The 11317-nt window shown below is 52.3% G+C and overlaps 1 protein-coding gene across 1 annotated transcript; it reads right to left on the minus strand.

Annotated features, from left to right (window-relative positions):
• Nucleotides 1-1898: 1898 nt before the first annotated feature.
• C15H11orf96 (chromosome 15 C11orf96 homolog) lies at nucleotides 1899-3289 on the minus strand. The gene has a single exon (XM_027562612.1). It carries the CDS (start codon nucleotides 2943-2945, stop codon nucleotides 2574-2576), a length of 372 nt encoding a protein of 123 aa, XP_027418413.1. The 5' UTR covers nucleotides 2946-3289; the 3' UTR covers nucleotides 1899-2573.
• Between the last annotated feature and the right edge of the window lie 8028 nt (nucleotides 3290-11317).

An 11317-nucleotide genomic window follows, 5' to 3' on the forward strand; every position in this document is an offset into this window, starting at 1 on the left:
AGCAAGAACTGGAATAATGACATGTGGTCCCCCCAACATTCCCAGGTCCTGGCTAGGGTGACTCAAGGAGACCCTATAAGTAGGCCTTCAGCTGGGGTATGGGCTGAAGGTGGTGGAGAAGGAGGTTCTTCAGCAGGGAAAAGGGTACTGGCAGGAGCATGGTGCCCAGAGGGAGACACCTAATCGGGATCTCAGGCATTAAGGATGAACCCATAGGAAGGTTGGGGGCGCCTGGCTCTTGAAGAGCAGAAACAGGAACTACTGCTAAAAATGTAAGATAAGATGGGGGTGGGGGTGGAACAGGATGAGGGAACAGAATGGGAGGAGGTTCTAGGAGGGGTTTCTGAGCTTCAGCCACCCTCCTCCCACCCAAGGAGCTCAAACCAGCCTAACCAGGGCGGCTGCAGAGACTGGAATCAAAACATGGACCCATGGCTGCCTCACCACGCCAAGTGCCCTGTTGATGCATCCCAGCAATGGAACTGGCTGTTGATGGGGCCCACAGAGGCCAGTGAATTCCGGGGGTAAGGGCGAGGATAGCACCGAAGACTCCTATCCCCAAGGCCCTGAGCCTGGCCCCGCCTGTGAGCCAGAGGAGAGGACATTCTATTAGACCCCTGTTGTATGCTCAGTCATGTCGGACTCTGCCACTCCATGGACTGCAGCACGCCAGGCTTCCCTTTCAGACCCTGTGTGATCCCTTTTTGTTTCTTTGTTTTGTTTGCTCTGCCTTCTGGTTTTCTGCAGAGCCCAGGGCCACGACAGGTGAGGTGTGAGGAGTAAAAGGCAGTGCAGGTGCCCTGCAGGGCTGGGCTGAGCTAAGCACCAGTGTCCCCTACCACCAGGGGACACCCGAGCACAGACACACGGCGACCTGGAGAGACCCGAGTCGTCAGGGCATCCACCCTCTCCGTGTTCCTAATAACTACGCAGAGGAAAGCCTGGTCCTGGTGGCTCAAGGCTGGCGTGACCCCAGAGGGATGGGCTGGGTGGGAGTCCCAAGTGTGGAGAAGTGCTTTCCTTACCACCTACTGCCAGGGACGCCGGCCGCTGCTGGAAAGCACTGGAAAGACAGAGTCGTGGGACGGAAGGAGCACTGGACGCCGAGTCAGAGCTGGCTGCGCAGCGCCTGCTCTTCATGTGACTTTTCCCTGTCTGCCGGGTTTGTTTTCTCATCTGTAAACAAAGGCGGGGTTGGGGTGCGGGGAGAGACTCCGTGGTACCCAAGCGCCCTTCAAGGCTCTGACAAAAGACAGATTCCTTGCTGAACCTTGACGAGGGCAAAGGGAAAAGCTGGGGAAAAGGACCAAACCAAAAGCAGCCGCTGTTTGCTGCCCCAGCGCAGGGGCGCCGGGGGCCCTCGGACGTAGGCGACTTGGAGTGCGCGCGCGCACACACACACTCTGGCCGGCTCCCAGCCGGCCCTCGGATCCCACCACCCAGAGACCCCCGCCAGGGTCTCTCATTGCTGGCTGGGGCATCTCTCCACCCACTGCCTGGAAAGGGCGCGGGGTGAGTGGGGTCTTCCGTGGTGGGTACGGGGCGGTGACCCTGACCCCAGTCTCCCTGAGAGGTCAGTCCGCCCCAGGCAGGGGCTCTGCGTCCTCACAGCGCCAACCTTCAGCTCCCTAGCGGCTCCACCCCGTCCTGGACACTGGTGACGGAGAACAGTCCTGGGAGGCAGGAGAGCTCGGGCCGGCGGGTCCCCTGGGGAGGTAGGTCATGGACCCGCGCACTGGGGCTGCGACTTCGTACCGGTGACCGAAGCTGATGGAGTTACTTCCAGCCGGGGATTCCTGTCCGCCCCCCCATTCCAGCGAATTAATCCTCCCCACGTCTCCCCTAGTTTTGGGAACCTGGGCACTAAAGGAGTCCAAGAAGTCAAGAGCCTTGAGAAATGCACTGTGCAAATATATTGACTTTATTTGTCTCCGTTCGGGAGCCTCACAGACATATCTAGGTAAAAAGATCGTTAAATAAACGCCGTCAGCCATCGCAATGCAAAAATAAATATCAATCCTCCGGCCACAGCGCCAGCTGCGCTGCGCCCCAAGTCCCATCGGCCGCGCCTAACAATTATAAAAGTGTTCAGCGAGAGTGGGTCGGCGTGAGTGTGAACGGGTGTGCGCGCGGGGGGTGGCCGGGAGGGGTGGGCACGGTGGAGCGGTGTGCAAAAATCGGAGTTTCAGACCATCGGACAAGGGCGTGGAGCGACTCTCCGCGAAGCCCCAGGGACCCGCGGCGACTCAGTGCGGGTGCGCCTCCCCGCACACACTCACAGCAGAGTTCGTACTGGGAAGAGTTAAAAAATAAACATTTACAAGGGCAAAGAAAGGCGGCACCCCCTTCCCCGGCGCCCCGGCTTCCCGGCGCGCGCTCCCGCCCGGGGCCAGCTCAGCTCGGGGCGCCCGGACCAGTTTGCTGTCGGGTGAGGGTCCAGGCGGTCCCCCAACCAGGGTGCTCAGCGGATAGGGGACCCCGAGTGCAGGGCGCGGGGCCCCCTCGGGGTTCGCACGCTGGTCCGTCGCGACGCGCCGCCCGGGCGCGCGAGTCCCGGCTGCGGGCGGCGCCGGTCACAGGGCCGAGTCGGAGTCGCTGGAGTCCAGGCTGTTCCTCAGTTTGCAGCCGCTGAGCGGCTCCCTCTGCAGCGACAGACTCTGCGTGCTGCGGCGCAGGCACTCCAGGCTCTGCAGGAACGACTTCTTGGCCTTCTCCTCCTCCATAGGGGACGCCCCCTCCTCCTCCACCTCCTGGATCTCGTCGAAGGTCACCGGCTGCGTCTTGAAACGGGACTGGCGCGGCCGCCGCAGCCGGCCCTTGCCCTTGGACAGCTTGGCGGGCCGCATGGGCTGCGGGAACTCGTCGGCCAGGCACACGAAGTGCGGCATCACCGCCTGGTAGCTGGAGCAGATGCCCATCAGCTCGCCGGGCTTGGCGGCCGCCATGGCGCGGCCGGCGTTTTCGGGGTCGGCCGGCGGGGCGGCGGGGCTCTCCGGGGGCGGCCGCTGCGCCGGGGCCCCCCGGGAGGCAGCAGCCTGGGGCTCGCCGCGCGGAGGATCCAAATCTGCTGCGGGGTGGTGGCGGCCCTCACGGGCCCGGGTCGGCGCTCCTCTGGAGGGCGGGCGGGCCCGTCGGGGGGCGCGGGCCTCCGGGGCTGGGTGGGGTGGGGGGTGCGCTGCTCCGAGGCGCTCGCCGCCGCCGCTGTCGCCGTCTGCCCGGCGTCGGCCCGGCCCGCCGCTTATATAGCCGGCTCCTGCCCACACGGCTGCGAGCTCGGATGACAGCGAATGCCATTTAAAGCGTGCGCGCCCCGCGCCCTTCCGCCTGACGTCGCCCCGCCACTCTGGGAAAGTAGCGGCCCTTTCCCCGCCCCGCGCCGCCCGTCAACCCAGCTCCGGAAGGCAGGCCCCGCCCGCGGGCGTTCGGGAGCATCCGAGGCTGCGGAGCGGGCGGCGGGGCCCGGGCGCGGGGCGGTCGGGGAGCGAGGCGGTCCTGCCCGCCCTGGGATTCCCCAAGTCTGGACCAAGCGTGCTGGCCGCGGGGGCGCAAGTCAGCCCCCCCACCCCTGCCCCATCCAGCCGCCTAATCCCAGAAGCACACAATCGAGACGCTCGGTTGTTTGGCCTCGGGTTCTGGGCTGAGCGTGCGCGGGGCGGAGGCAGCTTCCCAGTCTTCCTTGCCGCAGGGAAAGCCAGGCCCCTCGGGCTCCCCAAAACCGAGTTCCGAGGAAAGACCGGATTTCTCCTTTGGATCCATGCCGCCTCTCCTCCCCACGCGCGCACACAAACACACGCACAGAGGCACTCATGAATACAAACACAGCTGATGACTCCAGTCCACTTCTCTCCCCTAATTGTCTTTATGTCTGTGTCTTCAACTACCTGCACCCTCCAAGTCCCTCGCGCACCCCCATTCATGCTCAGAAGAATGACACTTAGATATGGCACTGACAACAACAATAATGATAACTAACCATCTGGAGAGCTTTACTCCAAGCCGGGCAGGGAGCTGTGTTTTACATATATTATCCCACTTAATCTCCCTAACAGCCCTGTGAGGTAGCTGGTATTCTCGCAGTTTTACATGTGAGAAAGTGGAGGCACAGAGAGGATCAGTAGTCCACTAGAGACTGATGGACCGAGCCGTCTCCAGTCCAGACTCCAGGCTCTGATTGTCCCCTGCTAAGGGTTGGTGCCCACCAATGCCCCCAGGGCTTCTAAAAGTAGGCCCCCTGCCTGGGGTTCCCAGGCTCCCAAGAAAAAAACCCTGAGCATTGTTTTTGACACGTGGCCCTGGAGTGCCAGCACCCAGCTCTCAGGGCTGCTGGGAACGGAGGGAATCAATGGACTTCGGCCTCCATTCCTTCCACAGCCATTCAACAAAGATTTATTGAGAACCTGCAGAATACCAGCTCAGGAAAGTCCTTGCCCTCATGAAAGTTACAGTCTAGGGAAGCGGGCAGAGTAGACAATAAACACCTAAACAAGAAACGTACTGGGGGTGGAGTGACAGGGATGCAGACAGAGAGATGGGGGTGTGGAGGGGTGGGGGCGGGGTCTGCGGTGGCCAGGAAAGGCCCCTCAGAGTATTTAAGATGCTCCCTGCAGGACAGTAAGAGCACTGTGCTGTGCTGTGCTTAGTCGCTCAGTCATGTCCGACTACAGCCCCATGGACTATAACCCAGCAGGCTCCTCTGCCCATGGGGATTCTCCAGGCAAGAACACTGGAGTGGGTTGCCACGCCCTCCTCAATAATAGCACTACCAAGTGTTTTATAGATGCCACAGCTTTTGAGTCTTTTTTTGTACATTAACTCATTTAATGGGATCACTTCTATTTAACCCTCTCAGCAACCTTGGATAACAAGTACTTTTACTATCTCTATTAACAGATAGGAAAATCAAGGCACAGAGGAGCTAAGCACCTTTCCCCAAGGTCACACAGCTAGTAAGCAGCAGAGCTGAGATTCAAACCCAGAAGACTCAGCCCCCAAGACCCCTCATTTATGCATTCCGCTGAGGCTCTTTGCCCTGTGGAGGACAGAAGGAACCAGGGTGTGACAAACGGGAGGCAAGTGTTTCCCACAGAACAGCGCCAAGGCACTGAGGCGGTGAAGAGCGTGGCGTATTCCAGGAAGAGCAAGAAGACTCTTGTGGCTGAAGCAGAGCGGGCAGGGAGCTCGAGAAGTAACGGCAGTCACAGAAGGCCTTGATGATCATGCCGTGGAGATCGCCATTTTTTTTTTTTTTTTTTTTTTAAATAAAAACAACCTAGAGGGATGGGGTGGGAGGTGGGAGGGAGGTCTGAGAGAGAAGGGACATCAGCATACCTATGGCTGATTCGTGCTGATGTATGGCAGAAACCAACACACTATTGTAAAGCAAGTATCCTCCAATTAAAAATACATTTTAAGATGGGGAAAAAATAAAAGCAGGACTTAAATCTTCAAAAAAACATTCTTATTGGAGTACAGCTGATTGAACAATGTTGTATTAGTGTCTGATGCACAGCAAAGTGAACCAGTTATACATACACCCGCTCTTTCTTAGATTCTGTTCCCATATAGGTCATCACGGAGCAGAGCAGAGTTCTCTGGCTATACGGTAGGTCCCTGTGGGTCACCTATTTTATATGCAGCAGTGTGTGTCTGTCAGGAGGTTGCATTTTATCCTAAGGCCAGTGGTGAGGCGCTGGAGGGTTCTGTGCAGGGGAGCTACATGCTCCCATCTGTATTGTTAAAAGCTTACTCTGGCTGTGGAGTGGAGAGTTACCGGAGAGGGTGTGGGGTAAGAAGCAAGGATCCTACATAGAAGATCATCACATGACCCCCAAATATAAGACACGGAAGACTTGGATGAGAGTGAGGAAAATGGAGATGGAGGGAAATGGTTAGATCTGGGATTTGTCTGAAGACAGAGGTGAGAGGACTTGCTGATGGATTGGAGGGAGAGGGAGGGGTTGGGGAAGGGGGCTGGAAATCAAGATTGACATCTTTGCATTTGGCCTGAACAAATGTTAGATGGTGGTGCCGCTGACGGACAAACGCAGGTTGTAGGGAAGAAAAGCTCGCGGAGGGGCGGGCCCTTGTGCGGTCTGCAGGTTATGCATCAGAATCCATTACCCACTGGGGTGAGGCCTGAAATGATCATATCAGAATTGTATTATGACACAAAGATAAACTCAAAATGGATTAAAGACCTAAATGTCAGACCAGAAACTATAAAACTCTTAGAGGAAAACACAGGCAGGACACTCTATGACAAATCACAGCAGGATCCTCCGTGACCCACCTCCCAGAGAAATGGAAATGAAAACAAAAACAAACACATGGGACCTAATTAAGCTTAAAAGCTTTTGCACAGCAAAGGAAACTATAAACAAGGTGAAAAGGCAACCCTCAGAACGGGACAAAATAACAGCAAAGGAAACAACTGACAAAGGATTACTCTCCAAAATATACAAGCAACTCATGAAACTCAACACCAGAAAAACAAACAACCCAATCAAGAAGTGGGCAGAAGACTTAGACCTTTCTCTGAAGAAGACATACAGATGGCCAATAAACACATGAAAAGATGTTCATCATCGCTCATTATTCAGTTCAGTTCAGTTCAGTCGCTCAGTCATGTCTAACTCTTTGCGACCCCATGAATCGAAGCATGCCAGGCCTCCCTGTCCATCACCAACTCCCGGAGTTCACTCAGACTCATGTCCATCGAGTCAGTGATGCCATCCAGCCATCTCATCCTCTGTCGTCCCCTTCTCCTCCTGCCCCCAATCCCTCCCAGCATCAGAGTCTTTTCCAACGAGTCAACTCTTCGCATGAGGTGGCCAAAGTACTGGAGTTTCAGCTTTAGCATCATTCCTTCCGAAGAGAGCCCAGGGCTGATCTCCTTCAGAATGGACTGGATGGATCTCCTTGCAGTCCAAGGGACTCTCAAGAGTCTTCTCCAACACCACAGTTCAAAAGCATCAATTCTTCGGCGCTCAGCCTTCTTCACAGTCCAACTCTCACATCCATACACGACCACAGGAAAAACCATAGCCTTGACTAGATGAACCTTTGTTGGCAAAGTAATGTCTCTGCTTTTGAATATGCTATCTAGGTTGGTCATAACTTTCCTTCCAAGGAGTAAGCATCTTTTAATTTCATGGCTGTAATCACCATCTGCAGTGATTTTGGAGCCCAAAAAAATAAAGTCTGACACTGTTTCCAATGTTTCCTCATCTATTTCCCATAAAGTGATGGGACTGGATGCCATGATCTTCGTTTTCTGAATGTTGATCTTTAAGCCAACTTTTTCACTCTCCTCTTTCACCTTCATCAAGAGGCTTTTTAGTTCCTTTTCACTTTCTGCCATAAGGGTGGTGTCATCTGCATATCTGAGGTTATTGGTATTTCCCCCTGCAATCTTGATTCCAGCTTGGGTTTCTTCCAGTCCAGCATTTCTCATGATGTACTCTGCATAGAAGTTAAATAAGCAGGGTGACAATATACAGCCTTGATGAACTCCTTTTCCCATTTGGAACCAGTCTGTTGTTCCATGTCCAGTTCTAACTGTTGCTTCCTGACCTGCATACAAATTTCTCAAGAAGCAGATCAGGTGGTCTGGTATTCCCATCTCTTGAAGAATTTTCCACAGTTTATTGTGATCCACACAGTCAAAGGCTTTGGCATAGTCAATAAAGCAGAAATAGATGTTTTTTTGGAATTCTCTTGCTTTTTCCATGATCCAGCGGATGTTGGATATTTGATCTCTGCCTTTTCTAAAACCAGCTTGAACATCAGGAAGTTCACGGTTCACATATTGCTAAAGCCTGGCTTGGAGAATTTTGAGCATTACTTTACTAGCGTGTGAGATGAGTGCAATTGTGCGGTAGTTTGAGCATTCTTTGGCATTGCCTTTCTTTGGGATTGGAATGAAAACTGACCTTTTCCAGTCCTGTGGCCACTGCTGAGTTTTCCAAATGTGCTGGCATATTGAGTGCAGCACTTTAACAGCATCATCTTTCAGGATTTGGAATAGCTCAACTGGAATTCCATCACCTCCACTAGCTTTGTTCATAGTGATGCTTTCTAAGGCCCACTTGACTTCACATTCCAGGATGTCTGGCTCTAGGTCAGTGATCACACCATGGTGATTATCTGGGTTGTGAAGATCTTTTTTGTACAGTTCTTCTGTGTATTCTTGCCATCTCTTCTTAATATCTTCTGCTTCTGTTAGGTCCATACCATTTCTGTCCTTTATCGAGCTCATCTTTGCATGAAATATTCCCTTGGTATCTCTAATTTTCTTGAAGAGATCTCTAGTCTTTCCCATTCTGTTGTTTTTGTCTATTTCTTTGCATTGATCGCTGAAGAAGGCTTTCTTATCTCTTCTTGCTATTCTTTGGAACTCTGCATTCAGATGCTTATATCTTTCCTTTTCTCCTTTGCTTTTCGCTTCTCTTCTTTTTCACAGCTATTTGTAAGGCCTCCTCAGACAGCTGCAAATCAAAACTACGATGAGGCATCATCTCACACCAGTCCAAATGGCCATTATCAGAAAGTCTACAAACAATAAATGTGGGAGAGGGTGTGGAGAAAAGGGAACCCTCTTGCACTGGTGGGGATGTAAACTGATACAGCCATCACGGGGAACAGTGTGGAGATCCCTTAAAAAACTAGGACTAAAACCACCATGTGACCCAGAAATCCCGCTACTGGGCATGTACCCTGAGGAAACTATACTGAAAAAGACACATGCACCCCAAGATTCCTTGCAGCACTATTTACAATAGTGAGGACATGGAAGCAACCTAGATGTCCATCAACAGATGAATGGATAAAGAAGTTGTGGTACATGTACACAGTGGAATATTACTCAGCTATTAAAAGGAATGCATTTGAGTCAGTTCTAATGAGGTGGATGAACCTAGAGCCTGATATACAAAGTGTAGTCAGAAAGAGAGAAACAAATGTTGTTATACAAAGTGAAATAATTCAGAGAAAAACAAATATCGTGTATTAACGCATATATATGGAGAAGGCAATGGCAACCCACTCCAGTATTCTTGCCTGGAGAATCCCAGGGATGGGGGAGCCTAGTGAGCTGCCGTCTATGGGGTCGCACAGAATCGGACACGACTGAAGTGACTTAGCAGCAGCAATGCATATATATGGAATCTAGAAGGGCTTCCCAGGTGGCTCGATGGGTAAAGAATCCACCTGCAATGCAGTAGATGCAGGCAGACTCAAATTCCATCCCCGGGTCGGGAAGATTCCCCTGGAGGAGGGCGTGGCAACCCACTCCAGTGTTCTTGTATGGACAGAGGAGCCTGGTGGGCCACAGTCCACAGTGTCGCAAAGAGTCGGACAGGACTGAAGCGACTGAGCACGCGTGCACGGAATCTAGGAAGATAGTACTGATGAACCTATTTTCAGGGCAGCAATGGATATTCAGACATAGAGAACAGGCTTGTGGACACAGAGCAGGAAGAAGAGGGTGGGACGAATGGAGAGCGTAGCGTGGAAACACATACCGTACCATACGGAAAACAGACAGCCAGGGAGAATTGGCTGTGTGACTCAGGGAGCCCAACCTGGCGCTCTGTGACAACCCAGAGGGGTGGGAGGAAGTTTCAAGAGGGAGGGGACAAATGTATACCTGTGGCTGATATATGTCATGTATGACAGAAACCAAGACAATATTATAAAGCAATTATCCTTCAATTAAAAATAAATGTGCTGTGTGCTTAGTCACTCAGTTGTGTCCGACTCTTTTTGACCCCATGGACTGTAGCCCACCAGGTTCCTCTGCCCATGGGGAGATCCCCAGCAAGAATACTGGAGTGGGTTGCCGTGCCTTTCTCCAGTAAAAATTTAAAAAAAAAAAATTTTTTTTTAAAGAACTGTACTATGCGAGAGAAAAATTCATTTCTCTAATCCTAAAGCCACTGTATTTTGGAGTCAATGGTGCCCCACTCCAGTACTCTTGCCTGGAAAAATCCCATGGATGGAAGAGCCTGGTAGGCTGCAGTCCATGGCGTCACTGAGGGTTGGACACGACTGAGTGACTTCACTTTCACTTTTCACTTTCATGCATTGGAGAAGGAAATGGCAACCCACTCCAGTGTTCTTGCCTGGAGAATCCCAGGGACAGGGGAGCCTGGTGGGCTGCCATCTATGGGGTCGCACAGAGTCGGACATGACTGAAGCGACTTAGCAGCAGCATGTGAGAGAAAAATTCATTTCTCTAGTCCTAAAGCCACTGTATTTTGGAGTCCTTTTAACAGCAGCTTAGCAATCCTCTGATACATAAATTGGCACCAGATATGGAAAGGTGCCATGTATAAAAATCTTAAAACATGTGGCACTGGCGTGGCCAACAGGTGGTGAGTAACATGGAAACAAATATTGGAGAATGGAAAACCGGTGACCCTTCTTGCAGCTGCTGCTGCTGCCAAGTGGCTTCAGTCGTGTCTGACTCTGTGTGACCCCATAGACAGCAGCCCATCAGGCTACCCTGTCTCTGGAATTCTCCAGGCAAGAACGCTGGAGTGGGTTGCCATTTCCTTCTGCAATGCATGACAGTGAAAATTGAAACTGCAGCTACTCAATTGTGTCCGACTCTTAGAGACCCCGTGGACTGCAGCCTACCAGGTTCCTCCCATGGGATTTTCCAGGCAAGAGTACTGGAGTCGGTTGTCATTGCCTTCTCCGACCCTTCTTATGCTGTGACAAAACATTTAATAAAAAACATTACCTGTGGTAATTTGGAAGGCAGACCACATGCCTACTTGAGCATCTAATTCTAGAAAAAATGGTTGAAGTGAAGTGAACGTCACTCAGTTGTGTCTGGCTCTTTGTGACCCCATGGACTATACAGTCCATGGAATTCTCCAGGCCAGAATACTGGAGTGGGTAGCCTTTCCCTTCTCCAGGGGATCTTCCCAACCCGGGATTGAACCCAGGTCTCCTGAATTGTGGGCAGATTCTTTACCAACTGAGCCACAAGAGAAGCCCAGGAATGTTGGAATGGGTGGCCTACCCCTTTTCCAGCAGATCTTCCCAACCCAGGAATCAAACTGGGGTCTCCTGCATTGCAGGCAGATTCTTTACCAACTGAGCTAAGGTTAGAAAGAGCCGAAAACATTTGCATGTGTTGGCTTCTCAATGTTGCCTTTAGCAAGATATTACAAGAGATTGGCTAGTTTCGTTTACAATGAGAGATGGACAGAAAAGGAGATAATGTGGAAAATCATCCTATCCTCAGGGTTGGAAAAACCAATTGGGTTTTGTCCAAATGACAGGTGATTAGACCTCAGGGCTCAGAGCC

This window comes from Bos indicus x Bos taurus, chromosome 15, assembly GCF_003369695.1.
Source record: "Bos indicus x Bos taurus breed Angus x Brahman F1 hybrid chromosome 15, Bos_hybrid_MaternalHap_v2.0, whole genome shotgun sequence".
NCBI classification, from domain to species: Eukaryota; Metazoa; Chordata; class Mammalia; order Artiodactyla; family Bovidae; genus Bos; species Bos indicus x Bos taurus.